The sequence below is a fragment of the Gopherus evgoodei genome, chromosome 1 (assembly GCF_007399415.2).
Source record: "Gopherus evgoodei ecotype Sinaloan lineage chromosome 1, rGopEvg1_v1.p, whole genome shotgun sequence".
NCBI classification, from domain to species: domain Eukaryota; kingdom Metazoa; phylum Chordata; order Testudines; family Testudinidae; genus Gopherus; species Gopherus evgoodei.
The window spans coordinates 181,518,703-181,539,391 of NC_044322.1; the positions used below are offsets into that span (position 1 = coordinate 181,518,703).

At 40.4% G+C, this 20,689-nt stretch overlaps 1 protein-coding gene across 16 annotated transcripts in view; it reads left to right on the plus strand.

Moving 5' to 3' along the window:
- Window positions 1–20,689, plus strand: part of ROBO2 (roundabout guidance receptor 2) — a 1,574,925-nt gene that overhangs the window by 1,477,887 nt on the left and 76,349 nt on the right. For all 16 annotated transcript variants that reach the window (XM_030580139.1, XM_030580131.1, XM_030580217.1 and 13 more), the window contains one exon: window positions 12,147–12,378. In XM_030580139.1, the coding sequence (XP_030435999.1) occupies window positions 12,147–12,378 (232 nt within the window). The remainder of the gene's footprint in view (window positions 1–12,146; window positions 12,379–20,689) is intronic.

Here is a 20,689-nt window from a genome sequence, read left to right on the forward strand (position 1 = left end):
TTATTGCCTTTGTACAACAGAGCCTGGCTTGGTGGGGACTCAGACCTAGGTCCTATCAAATTCACAGCCATGAAAAATGCATCATGGATCATGAAATATTTTCTTCCTCTGTGAAATCTGGTCTTCCGAGTGCTTTTACCCTGTACTATACAGATTTCACAGAGGAGACCAGCATTTCTCAAACTGGTCCTGATTCAAAAAGGGGTTGCAGGCAGGGGGGTTGGAGGTGTGTGTGTGTGTGGCAAGGCTATTTTAGGAAGGTCACAATATTGCCACTCTTACTTCTGCCCTGCCTTCAGAACTGGGTTGCTGGCGGGTGGTGGCTATTGTCCGGCTGCCCAGCTCTGAAGGCAGTACCAATGCCAGCAGCAGCACAGGAGTAAGAGTAGCAATACTGTAACCCCCTATACAATAACCTTAGAACACCCCACTCCTCCCCAAAAATCCTTTTTCGATCAGGACCCCCACAATTATAACACTGAAATTTTGGATTTAAATAGCTGAAATTATGAAATTTACAATTTTTCAAATCCTATGACCATGAAATTGACCAAAGTGAACCATGAATTTAGTAGGGCCCTACTCATACCACATCCCTGTTCAGACAGATTTGGGGCTGGACAGAGGCAGGCTTGGAATAGAATGAGTAGTTCATTGACTTTCCTTTTTCAGAGGACTATAGGAAATATTTCACTGCATCTCAAAGACTGAGAATGGGGAAACCCATTTATCTCCAGTCCTCACATAATGGCTTTGTAACAAGCCCTGCTACTCTTGAATGGCATAGGGACAGAATTTATCCCTAAACAGGCAGTTAGTACCTTCATGCATATGATCCATGGAACCAGATATTACAGAGGTGCACTGGACCAGGTTGTATGGTCATCAATCTGTTGGAAATGGATCCAGCTGAAGAGGTCTGATCTACATCAAAGACAATTGGGTCTGGTCAGAGTCTTGTCACTATTCTCAGCTCTGTAAGGGGCTTTTTGAGGTTCAGACTTTTTCTGACATCCTTCTTTGGGATGTGGAACTTTGCAGTCCAGCCACACTGGATTCCCCCAGAGCTCCTCCTCATGAAACCCCCAAGTGGTTACACTGCTTCCCCCAGAGCTTCACTGATGATGTGGTCACACTGGGCTCCTAGTCCAAAGCCTTCAGGGACAACATGGCTGTAAAGCAAGGAACAGGGTCTTAGCAAAGAAATCTCTTGACCATGCACTTTTACTCTAGAACAGTGGTTCCCAAACGTGTTCTGCCGCTTGTGCAGGGAAAGCCCCTGGCGGGCCAGGCCGGTTTGTGTCCCTGCCGTGTCTGCAGGTTCAGCTGATCGCGGCTCCCAGCAGCCGCGATTCACTGCTCCAGGCCAATGGGAGCTGCTGGAAGTGGCGGCCAGTATGTCACTCAGCCCGCACCGCTTCCTGCAGCCCACATTGGCCTGGAGCTACAAACTGCGGCCACTGGGAGCCATGATCGGCCGAACCTGCGGATGCAGCCAGTACACAAACCAGCCCAGCCCGCCAGGGGCTTTCCCTGCACAAGTGGCGGAACAAGTTTGGGAACCACTGTTCTAGAAATTTACAGATATTAGTCTGAAGAACAACAAATATCCTCAGACACACCCTCATCATGTAAGAGCCTCACCTCTTCTGTAAATCTGAAGTCTGTTAGCATTTCAGTCTGGGCAGAGTCTCTCCTGCTCTCTCTCTCTCTTCAGCCAGTTCTGCATACATGTGGCAATGGTTGGTCTCCAACACAGAGCAGCAGCTCTTCTTAAATACAGTCTCTGTCTCCTTTTGCCACGTGCTTAGCTGAAAAGCTCCAGCCCCTCCCTCAGTAAGGCACTGGTGCAGAAAACCCTTTGTTCCATGGAGGTGGGTCAATAGTTAAGAATCATTCAAAGTTGATAGCCCCAGTTTGTAGTCCCCTTGGCGTCTCTGTGACAGTCCTTCAGTGAAGTGTCAAGGGCCTTTCCTGGGCAGGAGAGCTATCAGGAATGCATTTAAATAGGCTTGCCTTGGGCAAGGTTAGATGTGTTCATCAAATAATACAAAATGGAGGTCCTAGTAAAATAGAGCTTCAGAATACAAAATGGAGTGCACAGTTTGATCCAGACACACTCATTCTTTCCACCAGGAAGAGATTAAATAACATGAACAAACTCTCACATTTGTGCCTACCCTGTTTTTCGTAAGGAAAATATAAATTGTTATGGTTTATAATATCAGCTTTTTTTGCTAGATCCCTTGATGTGAAAAGCAGTGACCCTACACCATCTAATAAGCACACGCTACCCACCAATGATACATCAGAATTGCCCTGAAGAAGGAAGAGACTGGGGAGGGAAGGGGAAGTTAGCGCTGCTAATTAGAAAGTTTCTAGCAATCAGGACAAAACCATTTAATTAACCACAGTCTCTGTGATAGCAACCACACTATCCAGAGAGTAAAGCCAACTTTATTAATGTGGCATAAACTCCAGCATAGCTAGCATCCAAAAGGAGACAGATGTCAGAAGAATGATGTGACTCTTTCCCTTCTGGAAATTCCTGTTTGAAATTCAAACGCTTTGCTAGGTGACAAATCATCTAGATGCCTTTCTATCATTCTGATAGGGAGAGCTCAGTGGTTTGAGCACTGGTCTGCTAAACCCATGGTTGTGAGTTCAATCTTTGAGGGGGCCATTTGGGGATTTGTCCTGCTTTGAGCAGCAAGTTGATCTCTTGAGATCCCTTCCAACCCTAATATTCTATGATGGCTGGCAAACTGGCATCAGCCACTTCCCTTCTTTGGATTCTGTTGTTACAGATTTTTAAAATTATTCTGAAATTGTCTCCTCTGTTCCAAATCAGGACTTGAAATTCCAGAAATATTTTCCAGAAATAATAACTCTGTGATTTGCAAACTTTATATATACACCTCTACCCCAATATAATGCGACCTGATATAACACAAATTAGGATATAACGTGGTAAAGCAGCTCTCTGGGGGAGGGGGCAGCTGCGCACTCTGGTGGATCAAAGCAAGTTCGATATAATGCGGTTTCACCTATAACGTAGTAAGATTTTTTGGCTCCCGAGGGCAGAGTTTTATCAGGGTAGAGGTATATGTATTGACTATAATATTGCCTCCAAATATCTATGTCAAAAGGAGTCTGAAATAGCAAAATTAAGCCCTCAAAATTAGGTAATGGCACTATTAAGGTTACCATTACAACTTACTTTTCCCCCTATACAGTCTTTAACTACATGGTCACATAGTATTTTTTCCACAGGACCCCCTGCTTCATTCTGTGAATGGGTAGTTGTTCAATATTTCTTTTTATCTTCTTTATTCAAAGAATGCCCCCAAGCTTTATTTAATGCACACCATCCAAACTCTATACCAAATACAGAATTATTAATTTCCTCCTGGGTGCTGCTGTAGTGCTCTCACCATAGTATCTGAGTGCTTCACAAGCGTTAATTAATTTATTTTCAAAACATGCCTGTAAGATTAGATGGTATCGTTATCTCCATTATATACATGGGGAACTGAGACACAAAAGATATCAATGCCAGAATTATCAAGTGTCCACTAACTTTGGGTGCTCAACTTGAAACACCTGGTACCTGATTTTTCAAAGTGTATGTAATCTTTATACATTCAAGGTACAGCTCCAGTTGACTTCAGTGTTAGTTGTGAGGGTTCAGCACTTCTACAAATCTGGCCCCATGTGTGGTTGTTTGGGCACCCAGAAATTGAGGAACATGCTGGTGGTGGCCAACTGTGAAAATTCGGGTAAGGTACCTCTCCAACATCACAAAGGAGCTCTGTGGCAGAGACACAGATATAATCCGAATCCCCAGGGCAGTATTCAGCTTTCTTTAACCCCACTCTCTCTCCAATCAATCCTCTGATACCAACCACCTCCTTCCACCTTTCCTCTTTACAACTATCTACCCTCTCTTCCCTGCCCCGAGCTCCTGCCCTCTTTCTCCTCTGCATCTATCGCACGCTCTGTGCCCTGGTGACTGCCTGACTCTGCTCTGGCTCCTACCCGCCTCCCTCTCTCTCTTCTCCTATTTATCTCACCATCCTGGCTCCTACCCTTCATTCCTCTCTACTCCAGTCCCCCTTCCCCTCTACTTATGTATATACTCTCCAATACATCCCCTTCCTCTCTGCTCCAGTCAACCACTACTATGTCCCCCAATGGCTCATGCGCGCCTCCTCATTTTATCCTCACCACTCTCTGTTTCCTCCACCCCTCTCTATCCATTTCAACCCCCTCTCCCCACAAACACTCTGTACACCTCTGCCTTCCTCCATCTCTTCCATACAGCCTGCAATAGAGAGAGCATTGAGAGCAAAAGACAGTCAGTCTCTCTCTGCTCTCCATTCCTGTGGCTAGTGCCACTGCAGCCCCTGCCAGACAGGAAGCCCAATTTCAGGGAAAGTCCTACTCTGCTCTGTAGTTCTGGGTTATAGTATGTTCAGTTGCCCTCTGAGGGTGGGCACCCATGGTCTTGTCAGCACCTAGGAGGTGGGAAAGATTGTACAGTGCTGAGTACAGTTGGCATTGTCAGACAACTTAGCTGCCAATCTCTAAGAAGTTTTACTGCCCATGTACATGCTGAGATTTTTTTTTGAATTCTTAAAAATTGGCCAAACTTGGGTTGGTCTTTTTGTTTTATTTTTTTATAAGAACAGTGAAAGGCAGTTCCCTAAAATCAGAGTAACTTACCTTTCTGCCAAATATTCAAATCCCTACTTCATGAGAACGGCCATATTGGGCAGACCAATTGTCCATCTGATTCACTATCCTGTCTTCTGACTGGCCAAAGCCAGGTGCTCCAGGGGGAATGACCAGAAAAGGCAATCATCAAGTGATCTTTCCTTGTCGTCCACTCTCAGCTTCTGGCAATCAGAAATTAGGGACACCCAGAGGACGGCTTGCATCCCTAACCATCTTGGCTAATAGCTGTTGATGGACTTATGTTCCATGAATGTATCTAATTCTTGTTTGAACCCCGTTACAGTTTTGGCCTTCACAACATCCCCTTGGCAATGAGTTCCACAGCTTTACTGTGCATTGTGTGAAGACGGGATTGGAAGTTCTCAAATAAGCATTTGTATGAATTTTTTAACATGAGTATTTTTTTCCTAATCTCGTTCTTGGAAACAGCTGAACCATTTTAGCTGAAACTTTCCAAAAACTTCAGTTTGAGTCAGACATCTGATATGAAGAAATTCATAGAGTTTGGCAATATTATAAGCAATTGAAAACAGGATATTGTAGGGGATAGGTACCCTTGACAAAAGCTTACCAGCTCCATCTATAAAGCATCCAAAAGCAAGGGCAGTTAAGTTCTGGAATAGGCTTCTAAGGGAGATTGTGGAATCCCCAGCTTGAGAGGTTTTTAAGAACAGGTTAGACAAACCGCTGTCTAGGATGGTGTGGGTATACTTGGTCCTGCCTCAGCTCAGGTGGATGGACTAGATAACTTCTCAAAGTCCTTTCTAGCCCTATATTTCTATGATTCTGTGGGACTTAAAGGAGAACTTGTATTGGAGAAAACTTGGAAATGAAAACTTTAAACAAAGGAATCAGTGTACCTGGCAGTATTTTTCAGCTTTCTGCTAGGTTTTATTATTACAGATGGGTGAATAGGGAACATTATCTTTCCAAAATTTTTCTTTTGTTATTGTTTAAACTGTTTATTTCCTTTGGTTGTCAAAAAGAGCGTGAAATTACAGGGAATCTGCATGCACATCTTTAACATTTTGAGTCAGGATTGTTATAAGAAAACATCTTAGACCTGATCCTACTATGAGCTTCATGCAGATGAATCCCTCAGACCTCTAAAATCTTCAGTAGGGCTCTATATAGGCACTGGGGTCTGTCTATGCAGAGTTAACAGTAAAATAGGGGCCATATTAAGGAAATGTAGGACATGATGTGCCTAACTGAGGCTGTGAGGAGTCAGATTTATGTCTCTTCCTGTAAACATTTTAAGTAATGGAGTTGTACTGGCACAAATATTTGCATAAAGCAAATCTTAATGTCACAGGCACAAGTATTTGTGGAAACTGAATTTCACATTCCCATGTGTGACAAAGTTGGAATTTTCTGCAATACATTTATGAATGATAAGCATGGCAGTGATTTACTGGACTAGGGATTACTATCATGTTGGTAAAAATGGTTAAAAAGCTGCCCTTGGATCAGAGCCAGAGCCACAAGGTATCTGTACCTGTCTGGGGTTGTATGAATGGGTTGTTAAAGGACTGTCTGAAACTGATCATATCAATTAATGATCTGGAAAGGCAATTGGAACTCCAGTTGTCTGGACTTTCACATCTAGCTATCCAGTAGCCAAGAGGAAGGAGATTTTTTCCCTCACCTCTCTTCAGAGAAGCGAAGCAAAGATCTCAAATGGTAGAATGAAGGAGAAGGGCACCTGGTGGCTGTGTTAGGAGCTGAGATCAAAGAGATACAAGAAACATTCATCTCTGGAACAAGAGATAAAGGGACAGAGAGACAGGCAGCCAAAATGGATTCCACAGCAGCTTTACTGGGTAGAGCCCTGATGTTGGCCAGTCTGAACTCTATCTTCACATTTGCTTCTCTATACTAACGTAGGGGCTTCCCAGTGCTGTTTTCCAGTTGACTAATAAACCCTGCTCTGTTTTGGAAAAGTTGCCCGGTGTCATTGCAAATACTTGCTGAGGTGCATTGATCCCTGAAGAGGAAATAAAAGCTCCTGTTCAGAGACTATCTCAGTTGGACTCACTTGGCAGAAACAGGAGTGCTGCAGCACAGAGGCGCTGAGATTTTGTGGCCTACCCTTAAGGAAGAGTGGGACCCCTTTACACACTGAAGTGATTCCTCCAAAGGACTGTTTAAAATCTAGGAAGTAGCACAGCTCCTGTGGATCCATGATACCATGCATGTGAGAATTCACGTTAGCCATGCTTGTGTAATGCCGACAGACCACAGTGTTAGTGAGCAGGCTCAAAGCTGGGACCTCTTTGGGGCTTAGTGCATGAGCCTCTACTGCATGAGCTAAAAGCCATATAGCTGTTAGCTAAGGCCTTAGAGCAGACTCATTAATCTCTTTCTCTAAGTAGTCTCAGTGCTCTAGATGGGCCAGAGCACCACACCCAGGAGGTCTGTGGGTTACACTTGCACACTCATATAATAAGAGAACGGAAACTGTAGTATGTGACTTGTTTCACTAATCATAACTAGCCAACACAGCACATGATTAAAAAATGGCAAGAGGATTAATTTTGAATAACACATATATTTGAGAAATGGTTGTCTGCTTGTGGGTGTCCTGTGACAAGAAGAGGTGCCTACATGAGTCCAGTACATTTTTCGTTATGAATTATTTGCTCAGATCTAGTCACCATTAAAGACATTTATGATACCTTCTTTTTAAAATGTTTAAATGCCCAAGCGAGGATGGCATGTACTCCTTGTACATGGCAGGTTGCAGGGCTGCTACTAGCATGTCAGGCTTCTGCAGCAGATATGAACTGACAACAGAGCTTCCATCATGTTGAGAGAGATACAGGAGATGTGTTCTCTATGAGATACATGAATGCATTGTGCTGCCTATAGACGTTACCAGCTCAAGTGAGGTGTGTTATAGGTGGTGTCACCTAGTGGCTGTACATTATAATATAGTTTGAGCATTCCATTACAGAGGATACATTTCTAAATGTCAAGAAATGATGAGTGAACTCTGCTGTCTGAAAGAATTTGTATATGTAGATGAAACACAGGCTGGAAACACTATACAATTCTGAACAAGATCTCTGCTATTTTACTGGGTTAAGACCTATGTTGCTGATTCTTTTTATGTTTCCCTTCATTTTTCTTTGTAATGGTATCAGAGCTCAGCTGATCTATCGGAAAATGGATTTTCCATCCCACAAAAAAAAAAAAAAAGAGAGAGACTCGAAAAAAATGTTTCAGCTCAAATTGAGACCAAAGGCCCAAATTTTGATTTTTTTTAAAAACATATTTCTGCATTTTTGTTTTTTGTTTCAGGTCAGTCAAACTCTTTCATTTTGATGAATCCAGAATGTTTTGTTTCAATTTTGATCATTTGGAATTTACATTTTTAAAATTAAACAAAAAGTTGTTGCAAAACAAAAAATTGAAACCATCTTTTCTAAAAATGGCAACGTGGGACTTTTTTACCCTCTCCCACCAGTGAAATTTTGTCAAAATTGATAGAGTTTCACAAAAAAATTGGTTTTCCCTTAATGACATTTTCCAACAGAAAACTGTTTTGACCAATAAATAAATAAATGAAAAAAATTACCAGTTCTAATGCGGCACCCTCCTGCTGTCCCATCACTTCAAGAATGCAGCTTAATTCCCCTGCCTTGGTCTACTCTGCATTCATACTCTCTCCTTTTCTGTTCCACAATATTGTTTTCTCTCTCAGCCAAGAACTCACCTGGTCCCTATAATGTCTTTTCTTCTCTCTCCAACCCCTGTGCCTTCCATGAAGTGTTAGAAAGTTGTTCTGATGATACTAGACAGGTGAATGAACCAGCTGACTGATTCTAATTCATCTCACTGCCCCTCACTCCTCAGCTTTCAGTTACACACTGTGCACAGCATAAGACACGGACTCACACAGATCATTGGAGCTGGGAGGCAAGGAACTGAGAGAGGGAGCCAGCTGGCTACCCATCCCATAGTTATGCAAGTAAACCCCATGGATTTGAAAGGAGTGGCAGACATAAGAAATTATGAGCAGCCCTTAAAATATTAGGTGTATCCCACTTCAGAAGTAGGGTCTTTTGAGTGATTTCAGAGCACAATAGGATCCTGTATCCATCCTTTATGGATATTCTGGCCAGGCGTGAATGCTGGTGAATTTCCAAGGTTATGGTGAGTTCTTACTGCTGAACTTGGCACAGACTGAGATGTACAGTAGCCGTGACCAAACTCACAAGTTATTCCGCCCAGATGGAGAATTGCTATTGGCATAATTATAAGGAGTATCTTATTCAGGATAGTCTGGGAGGAGAATTTACATACAAAAGAGTGTTCTGTAAAATGTCTTTAGGCTGCGGCTTAGTGGGCTTGTCCCCAGGAAGCCATAGCTATAGGGTTGGCTAAATGATGAATTCTCTGTGTCATATTTTTAACACCTGAATAGCCTCATAGTATAATCTAATGGGTTTAGAATCCATACAGCATTTGGTGGTGATGTGCATAGATCTGGAAAAGGCAGTTTCCTGTTCCATAGAATTGTATCCGTAACTAGTGCTAATAGTGCACAAAGTGCCACTAGTGTATTTTAACTGGTCCTATTTGTAGGTAAAACAAATGTGTACAAAATCTATTGCCTACCCTGTGTAGGAAACTCTGATTGATGTTACAGTGATTTTCTCGACTAAATAGTCATCATGACATAGAGATCAATTGTGCCTTTTAAGGCATCACATGATGTCGGAAGCAGTGTAGAGCAGCAGCCCACCAGCAATTATTCTCTAGTACCAGATTATATGCCCCTTGAAGGCATATGCACCCTCTTATTTGAAGGAAGAAAGGTGCCTTAGTTCCACCTCCTGTCCAACTCTTTTGGGGTGGATAGCATTGCTAGCTGTACTAGCTAGGAGTAGTCTGTGGCTGTATCCAGGGGCGGCTGCAGGCACCAGCGCAGCAAGCGCTTGCCAGGGCGGTAAGCTGCAGGAGGCAGCCTGCCGATCACTGTGAGGGCAGCAGTCAGGTGGCCTTCGGCGTCATGCCTGTGGGAGGTCCGCCAGTCTTGCAGCTTTAGCAGCAATTCAGTGGTTGCCATGCTTGGGGTGGCAAAAAACATAACGCCACCCCTGGCTGCATCCTGTGTAGGACAAGAGAAAGGAGGCTTTTCCTTGTGTCCTCCATGATACTCCTTGCATATGATTGTGGGGCCAGCCACTGTCTGGCCCAAATACATGACATTAACAATATGTCAGAGTGTTTCAGATGGCAGTTCATAAGCACACACCACAAGTGAAATAATGACACTATAGATGGTGCTTTATTAGTTGCAGTATTGGGCATGTTATAAAATGGTTAGCAAGGTCTTCTATTCTAATATTTAGTAGCATAGTAAATGCTTGCAATGCCTCACACTTCAGAATCGAAGATATTTAATGGCTAAAATCTGGTGATCCGAATTAATAGTTATAGTTTCATTGTATGCAGCTTTATGAGCCTTCAGTTCATTATTAGATGTACTCTGTGTGGGTGGGGACGTGCACCTATACATGCATATAGTTTATGTCGTAAACACAAATATACCCATATTTTATATACAGCCTACTGATTTTCAGCATAGCATTTTTTAATTTTTCCCTTTTTGACAACTCTTTGTACCCATCCGTTCTTAAAGGTTCAGCAAAAAAAAACAAAAAAAGCCAGTCAGATTAAAAGTTACTGTATTTTTCTGAAGTGTAGAGAGAAATCTAATTTAAAATTAGATTTTGATTATTAAACAGCTCAGCCATATACTATAGTTTAGGTGAAAATGATGTATTATAAAGTATGCAAAGGAGTTAATACCGTATTTCTTAGTAAACGTGAGGTTCATAAAGTCTTTACGTCTGTAAAACATTTAATTAATGAAAGTCAAACATGGATAAAAACAATTTACCCTGATTTACAGACTCCCTTCATCTGGAAACAGCTGCTTAATGTTCTTCTTAAAAACACAGCTTGATTCTTTCAGTATTAACAAGCTATTATTGTGAGTTATGTCCCTCTTTCAGTGCATAAATTCACTTAAAGTGAATGTAGAAAAGTTTATAAAATGCAGGCTTAATGTTGTTGTAACATATGTTGCAAGGTTTTTAACGGTGACAATTTTGATTAAAGACTTTTTTGCTTTTCTCTTGTAAATTAAGATTTCTTCTTGCTTGCTCTATTTTTTAATGTTACAAGAACTGAAGAACTTAATGACTCGTAAGTGAGGGTATAGTAAAGATAGTGGAAGGCAGAAGATCTTGGTTTGTTCCTTCAGTCTTGGACCCACTTATTCTTGACATAGCCCAAACAAGCATAGCTCTAATTCTGGAAAATCTTTGATGAGTTAGCAAGCTGTCAAGAGGGTGAAGGAAATCGTTCTTGTCACAACTCAGCTATAAGACTAGAGCTAACAACCCCGTCAGCTATATGTCCAAACTGACACACAGAACGTGCTACTTGTATTATTTTCTTTGGCTGTTTGCTTGACAACTGCAGAAGTGAAAATCTTCTTTTAGCATGCAACATTCGAGCAAATGTTACAGTACAGTACAGCATAATACCTCAACATTATAATACCATTTTTTCCAGATAAAAATGCTTGTGGTCGTTTCAAGATAATACATTTTGAACTATCTTTTTTTCAATTACAGTAACGTTTATTATTTTGAAAGACAGGGTAGAATTGTTATATTACTGTATACAGCCCCGACCTTGAATTCTGTTTGCACGGCAACAAATTAAATACAAACAACACCATTCCATCCCCATCAGATGGCATGAGTGCTTTGTAACCTCAGAATGCAAATAGACTGGTTGGTCTAAGAACACAGGAATCAACATATTTTCTTGGTCATTGTTTTTTCTGCATCCGTCTATGTTTATTTTGCTTTCCTGAATATCTCATGAAAGGACCAGCCATAAGCCAAGTAATGGACTAACTAAAAGCATATAGTACATCTTCAAAGCTTTATATTTTTCTGAAAAGAAATTGTTTTTCCTTTCTTTCTCATATTTCAGCCCATCAGTAGCCAAGTTAGTTTTAATTGTTTACATGCAATACTCATTATGACAAATTGCTAGAAAAGTATCTACTTATGATTTTTGTTATTTATTTTATGCTTTGAGATTTAGGTGGGTGTATCATAATATCTAGTGGGATAAAGTAAAGGGAACAATGAGAGAGAGAGAGAGAATTATACCACTTAAAAAAAATTGAGTGAAATAACAGTAATCCACAAGAAGTTTTAATTTTAGATTTAGAGGAAGTCAGTAACACAGGCAACTGACTAGCTTGCTGTTTGTCATAAACACATGAATACAGCAGGCAGCCTTTTTGGTTTCATTATTGGATTATGGATCATGTACTTTAAAATGTGTATTAATGTGCCAATTAATACTATTTCCAGGTTGACCGCCAATCCCAGTTTATTCAGGGCTATCGAGTAATGTATCGCCAAACATCAGGCCTGTCTTCTCCAATGACATGGCAGAATTTGGACGTGAAAGTCCCTACTGAGCGCAGTGCTGTCCTAGTCAACTTGAAAAAAGGGATTTCTTATGAAATTAAAGTTCGACCCTATTTCAATGAGTTCCAAGGAATGGATAGTGAATCAAAGTCTGCCCGTATGACTGAAGAAGGTTAGTATAATTGTCAAAAAAAGCAGCTGGCTTCCCCATCTTGTCTGAAAGGAGAAATCGTTGTGTTCACTGTGAAGATTGCAAATAATTTTGTTCTAATTAGTGTCCAAAACGTCTGTACATAATTCACTGAAGATTTCTCTATTTTGCATGAAAGGCTGGCTTTTGGGTTTCGCCTAACAGTCTATTTGAGTGGTAAAATATTATGGGGTTTGCATTGGCCAGTCCTATGCCTCTCTTCTCCAGAAGAGTTACCTTTTGTCTCTTCAGTGTGTGCAGAAAGCAGTTAAGGGTTTCTGACACATGCTCTGAAACAGCATTTCCTTTAAAGTATGCAGGCTGCTGGTACAGCAGATCCAGTCCATGGTTTGCAAGTACAGAAACCTTTTGCAGATGACTGAGTAATAATAGGCTTTCTTTTCTGAGTGGGAAGTAACATAGATGGATGGCATGACTAGGAGAAGAGGATGGGTGAAAGACTCCCAATACTGCCTTTAATGAATGTGCAAAAACACTAAGATTAGTCCAAGTAGCACACCATTCTTGAAGCAGCTCTCTGTGGTGCTAAACACGGTGAAACCAGTTGTCCATTACTCAGTGTCAGGAAAATATCCTTAAAACACAGATCAGAACATGCATATGATACAGAAGTAGCAACCATCTTATAACACTGAAATGAAGAAACAGCCCTCTGTACATCATGCAACATAGATGTATTGTTCTGCTTAGAAAGAGATGCTTTTAGAGTTGGCTGGAGTGTAAAGAAAGGAGAAACTAAGCTGACTTTGACGTAATTATTCTACACACACACACACACACACACACACACACACAAACACAATTTTTTAAAAAAATCTGCCTGTCTGTTTATCTAATCATCCCTATTTCCATAGTATCTGAGCCACCATTGGCATCTCATGGATGGTCTTGGCCAAACTACAAGCCTGGAGTTAAGAGATCTGGGTTATCTTCCTGGCTCTGCCACAGACTTCTTTTGAAGCTTTAGGCAAAAAATGTAGGCCAAGACGTTCAAAATGGGCATCTATTTTTTTAAAATCTTGACTGTAATCTTTCTATTTTTTTATCATTCAGATATGGGTCTATGTGATCTCCATTGCTCAGAGGATGTTGTGAGGAAGTTAATTCAATAATGATTGCAGCATGCTTTGAGATCTTGGAATGGAACATGTCATCATCTTTGTTGTTGTTATTCTTTTCACCTTCAAACATGTTATAATTACTTAATTAGACAACAGTTAAGTAAGCAACCCTGGGATCAGTGCTGTGAGTTAGGTAGTTGCTGTCCCTGTTTTGCAGATGGAGAAACTGAGGTCCTGTGACTTTTTTGAGATCATACAGGAAGTCATTGGCAAAGGCAAGTTAAGAATTTGGGAATGCCTGACTCCCATTGCTTCGATTAGATCATAAATCCTAAATTGTTCAGTAAAGATTAGCTTCACTGTAGTATGAACAAAACTTGTTTTAAAAGTTTAAAAAAAAGAAAATTGGAAAAAGCTTACTAGGTTGAAATTGCTTTGCTAGAATTTCACTGTAGGATTTTTCTCCCCCTCACTAGAGGATTTTATCCTTGTCCATTCGCAACTGATTTTTGTTGTTTATTTAGTTCATCTAAGTGTCTCCTGCTAAAGTTAAATTAAGACTCACTAAAAAAGAGAAAAGGCTTTGTATCTGTAGTCTATTTCTGTAAAGTACTTCAGGAGTGACATTTTCATTTGTAACCCTCACCTCCCAGCAGAATCTGTCAGGTAATTTTCTACTTTAAAGGCCACTTTTCCTTGCGGAATAATTTTCTACACAGTAAAGATTTTTAGAACTTTCCTTGCTTACAGATATATTAAAGTCACAGCCCATGTGTATATTAGTCTAAGCTTCAGCCACTCTGTTGACTAGTGTCTTCTTCAGAAAAAATAAATGTTGCCACCTGTCAAATGTCAGCCACTATAAAAGATTCCCCAACCCCCACAGTATTTAATTGCTTGTGTAAAATACTTTTTTTTTCTATCAAATCATCAATAGGTAACATAAGCTTCCGTGAGAAAATTAGTGAGTGTATTTCAATGGCTGTTTCCTTTGATTCTTCCAATTATCTTTGTAATTACCTTGCTGTTCATAGGCTTGTACAGATAGTCTCAAATAAATGATGAGTATGATTTATTTCTCATTCATACATAAAAGGAGTAGTATTTTTAAAGGTATCACACATGTTGCATTGGCATCTGATTCTGCTGTGAAAATCAGACATTTCAGACCTTACTTTTGAAAAAGTTATACTGTCTTTAGAGAAACAATTTGGAAGAGTACTGTGAATACTGTATATTTTTGCAACATCAAAATATATAGCTTTGGCAAAGAAAGTGTACTACCAGAAAGAAGTTTCAGCTTCTTTATTGGATTTAATTTGATGTAGAATGTTACTTCTGAGGTCTACCTCCAAAAATCAATTTCACCACAGTTAGACTTTTCCTCTAGATCAGACATTTGTTACAATTCAGTATCCATTCGTCTCCTACCTCTATGGTCTTGTGAAAGTAATAAATGGAATTCTGTTTGGTTGCGTCTGGAGAAGATGAGCAGTGATTTCGGTTCTTTCATATCTGTAGCAAGAAGCTGACCACTGGAATAATTGATCTGTCAAGAATCATGCAAGGTGTTCTCCACAAACCAGCAGCAAGAGAAATGAGAAAATAGTTTTAAAAAATGTTATTTTTCAGTGTGGGCTATTTAATAACTACAGCACAGTCAGACAACTGGTTTAATTTATATCATGGTGCCAGCTTACAGAGCAATATTATCATAGAGAGAGAAGTCAGGACTGTCTATACACACACACACACACGAGAGAGAACTGGACAAATAATAATGGATAATGTATTTGATAATTTTCAGGGTTTTTGTTCATAAATTATCCTAAAAGCTGAACATGATTTTTTTTTCAAATTCATTCATTTATTTGAAATTCCTCAGGGAATTATTAATACTTGGTCTGTGTGTTGTTTGTGACCTGTTCATTGCAAATGTATGGTATTCTAACCTTGAGCTCTCTTGTTCAGTGTTCATTGGACACTGTTTTCATAGTGTCCACTTGCTGTTTGGATTAGACTGACTCAAGGCTTCTGATTGCATTTATTAATTTCAATTTCACTTTCTATTAATATTACTCTGTATCGTCTTAAAATTTGCTATTTCCATTAACATTCATTCCAGTAAATTATTCACTATAATAGTCATAAAATATAAACTCAAAGAAGGAATTAATACAGTTGAACTGAAGTTTCTTTTTAATCAAAATGAATATTTTTCAAAAATATCTTGTAGTATTTGTCCAGTTGTCTATCTCTACATATGTTTGTACAGTATATATATATGGTGTATAATCTTTCCATATGCGTTGTGTATTTTTGTATATAAATGAATGTTATACATGTTAAGGAGGGAAGTGAATGTATTTCAGCAAAACAGTTCATTATATTTTAATGTAAAGACCATAAGCAACTTAGTTTTAATCTCTGCCATTATAATAATAATGCAGGTGCAAGAGTGTGGCTTTAAGTATAGAAGACAGTACCCATGTGGGAAGCCCTACCAATTGATAGTATTGGGAAGAGAGAAAGGGAATAGGTTCAGGAATGGAGACCCCAATGGAGGATGGTTATAGAGAGAAATGTCCTACAGGCTCATGCATTTATTATTCATTTTCTTTTAGAATCAGGTAGGTTTATTTACATTTTTGTTGTTAAAAAGAGAATAGATTTTTTATATTGATACTGTTTTTATTATGTGGCTTAGTTCTGTTTCAAGTGCTACAAAACTTAGGTCCTAGTCTTCAACTGCACCAATTTGATACTCAGCATGGTTGAGGAAAGTAGCTTTAGACCACCTTTCTGCCTCACTGATTTGGATTGGCCAGAGGCCAATTTGCCTCTGGAGTAACTTAGAGCAACTCAAGTGCTGCACAAGTTACATCAGCTACTGCAGTTCCTTAGAGACTACTACACTGCTATAGATGAGTAAAGGACTGTGGTACCACACTTATCTGCTAGGAGGCACTCAAGTGTTGAGAGCCCCGTTATGATTTGGTACTAGAAGTGGGATTTTCAGACCAGACCCCAAAAGAAGGGAAAGATGGAGGCACTCCTGTTGATCCTGCAACAACAACGGGCAGCAATGCAAGAGCAGAAGAAGATGACAACCATAAGAAAAGAGGATACTACAGCCAACCTGCTGCTAATGATCATCATGATAGAGCAACAACAGGGAAGTTTGGCAAGACTCCAGAATGCTTTCTATCATAATATTTTGAAACATACGGGGAAAGTTAGTGTCCTGAGGGCTATGGATAAAAATCTTAGGTCAGAGCAGTCCCTTTAGAGAGGTCAAGCAGGATATTCCTACAGCTAGGGGATAGGAGGTGGCAGTTAGGAAAGTAGATAAGAGGGGCTTTGTGTGAAGAACCCTAGGGCCTACAAAAGTGAAGTGGCCTCATACTTGTGGGGACTCTTCCCCCTCGATCCAAGGTTGTGGCATTAAGTATAGAAAACAGTACCAGTAGTGGAGGCCATACCAGTAGGTGGTATTGGGAAGACAGAAAGGGAATAGGTTCTGGAATGGAGACCCCAATAGAGGATGGCTATGGAGGGAGGCCTCCAGGTTCATGCATTCAGAGAGCTTGAGGTAGGTCAAGATCCCAAGCAGGGAGACAAAGATATCCCAAGCCAGCAGTGAGCTCAGAGGAAAAGAGCAGTGTAGGTGGGTCCTCCAGGCCTGCTTTGAGAGGTTTCACAGAAGTAGCCAATCAGAACCCAGCAGGCTCAGATAAAAGGAGCTGCCGGGCCTTAGGAGTCAATTCGTGGCTCGGACAAGAGAGGTAAGGCCAGGTTCTCCTCTCTGACCACAGGTGCTCAGTGGATAGCCAGAGTTTGGTGCTGGCTGCATTTGAATAGCTGGGTTTATAGGGAGAGAGAGAGGACCCTGAGATAAGAGTGAAGCAAACAAAATATAAATTAAAAAGGGGGCAGGGGGAGGCTAAGTAGGAAGCAGCCCAGGGAAGAAACAACAACAAACTGAAATTAAGCACTATGTGGCTGCTATGCATAAGGTCCCTGAGTCGGAACCCAAAGTAGTCAGAGATTCCAGGTTCCTCTACCAGTCACAGTGGTATAAACCCAAAGAAGGGGACATAGCTTATTTGAGAACCTAAACACAGAGCTAAATTTAAAGTGTCCAGAGCTGGGGCTGAAGACTAGTGAAGGCAGTGTTACTGTTCACTTATTGAACTCTTTACTATCACAGAAGTGTTTCATTTGGATTTTGTGACTTGGTTGGAGGGCCAAGCCACTGAAGCCCCACCAAGGTCAGTTGGCAGCAGATGGTTCCAGGCATGATAAAAAGACTGTGTACCACACCCAGCTACTAGGAGTCTCTCAAGAGGTGAGATCCCCCCATTATAGTCACTAAAAGGAGTTGAGTTTAAATTCCTGGATCCAGATTTGTAGGTCAGATTCTGCAAAACAACAGGTGTAGTCGAGAAGCCATAGGAAAAATTAATGAATCCTGGATTGACTCAGGAAACTTGAGTGATCCTGACATTCCAGCTGTCCTCAGCCTGCCAGGGCTTTTGGGTAACCCAGGCATTGAAAGCCAGGGAAGATCAAAAGGTGAATAGGGAGATGACGGTGACTTTGGGCCCACTTTTCAGGGAACTATGGTCCAAGGATGTTTAAACAATCAGGAAAACCCAGTAACGAAAGGACTTGTCCAGAGTTTTGGTGCCCTCAGAACTAATGGAGCAACAAAGTGAACCAAGTCCTTTATGGACAGGAATACAGAGCTAAAGGAGAAAACTGAGGGAAGGGCTTCAGTTGGAAATCCTGGACCTCAGTGAATTTTTTGTTTAACGTGACAGAAATGTACAGAAAAGAAGAGGTGGATATTTTTATGGGTTGGGTTCAATATCATTGAAGCAGAGGGAATCTAACTGCCACCTTTCATGTAAAATAGTTTTAAGATGCAATTCAACTTCTTTATGGAACCACGTAGCTGAAACAATAGAGGCCTCAAAAAAAACACAGGCACATGTCACCACCTACAACAATGGCACATGTGAGGTCATTCAGAAATTTTGACTGTATGGGTGGAGAGGTTTTGCTATTTGGAGTGGGGATGCATGGAGAGAGATGCACACCACAAAGGGTTACAGATGTTCATTAGTTCATTTTATCATCCCTTGATCATTCTGTTATGTGATGTTATGGTCAGTTAACATGCTATTTCATATATAATTTATATATGCTAAATAGAAATAAATTGTAGGATTATACAAGTATAGGATTAATAAGTATTTAGGAGTGATGAGTGTGTATTATTTGTATAAGTAAAGCATGGCTGGAACGCAAGGCCTGCAGGCTGAGACCTGTAAGATGTTAGTTTAGCCATACTAGGTCCTAGGCTTAAGAAAACTTGACAGGAGTGGGTGAACTGGGAATAACCCTGTGCAGTAAAGTCACGAGTTTAATGTAAAGATGTGCCAACATGTGATGTTACGGAAAGTAGATCGTAATGACCGCAGCGTATTGTCCAAAACCACGAAACACCTAATTGTAACATCTTTGAATGTCTGTCTTGACTGCAGGCTACATGTTTTGCGTAGATGCTAATGAGAATAAGAGGAACTAAGAACAACCTATGAAAAATGGGGCACCTCAATAGTCATGGGGTGTGGAAGAACAGATAAGGAAAAAAGAGCACTTTCATACATATGTGTAAAGAGTTAGGTGTCGTCAGAATTACAATATAAAAGAGGGTTCCATGATTGGGAAAAAGTGGGAAAATCCAAGGAATGATCTCATCCCTCCAGCAGGAACCATACCTCTAGCAATGATCATCTATTGAGAAATCCATCAGACCCTAGAATATTTTTGTGGATCTGTGCATGACTGCAGTTATAATAATTGCATATTTTTTTGTAGGATTTCTATATTTATGGGTAATTGTAACTTTACTTACTGCTTTAATAAAACTTGCAGTATGGACAGGACTTTGTGATTGTGATTGTGTCTGTGATCCCTATCCTTGGACTTTGTGTGTTTCTACAGCAAGGGTGGGCAACCTTTCAGAAATGGTGTGCTGAGTCTTCATTTATTCAGTCTAATTTAAGGTTTTGCGTGCCAGTAATACATTTTAATGTTTTTAGAAGGCCTCTTTCTATAAGTCTATAATATATAACCAAACTATTGTTGTATGTAAAGTAAACCAGGATTTTAAAATGTTTAAGAAGCTTCATTTAAAATTAAATTAAAATGCAGAGCCCCCCGGACCGGTGGCCAGGACCTGGGCAGTGTGAGTGCCACTGAAAATCAGCTCACGTGCCGCTTTTGGTACACGTGCCATAGGTTGCCTACCCCTGTTCTAGAGTCTCCACATTTGAAAAAAGTGCCAGAGGCAATTTTCACTCTGTTGAGCTTCAAACGGTAGCAACCAGAGCTGAACCCACGGTGGTGTATTATAACACTAAATTCACTTTAAGAAAATAAAAGGCTACACAGAGGAAGAGCAGAAAGACGGGGCATGGCCTGGATGAGCACTTGGAGCATGGCCCCGAGGAAAAGCCTAGATAGAGAAATCTTTTTTGAGCTGAGTGCTATGTGAAAGAGGCTTTGAACTGTGAGCAAAGAAATTGTCATTTTTCTGATTGTTTGATTCCTGCTCTGTTCCAGAGAGGTCTGAGCACTGGTATTCTTTGTAAATAAACAGGATTGCTTCAGAGAAATACCTGACTGCATCATCAGTTTATCCTCCTAACTGGGACAACCCACAAGGCCCCAAAATTTTGGCTAATCCCTCAAATCAAAAGGAGTAACAATATATATGACCATTTCTCTGGCAATGTGACTGAGATTAAAGCCATATGTGTTTTAACTCTTTGGCCGGGCAAAAATTGGAATATCCTACATTTAAATACCTTAAGGATATGTGTCTTTAAAAATATCCCCTTCTGTTCATCACTAGGCAATATTAGATCATGGAGGGGCAGTGGAGATAGGGGGGTAAGAACAATGTTTAGGGCAGACTGAGATAGCAGATTTAATTTCTGTATTCAGTCGCAACCATGTGTATAAGAAAATGATTATAAGTCTGAGACTAATTCTAATGTAAACTTGAGACATGCTTAAATAAATAAATAAATAAAAAAAGGGTGATTTGTATTGCTTCTCTGTTGCCACAACTATTGCATTTTCATTCAATGCCATGCTTCTTTTCAGAAAGGCATTTTTCATAACTGTCGTTGCCCAAG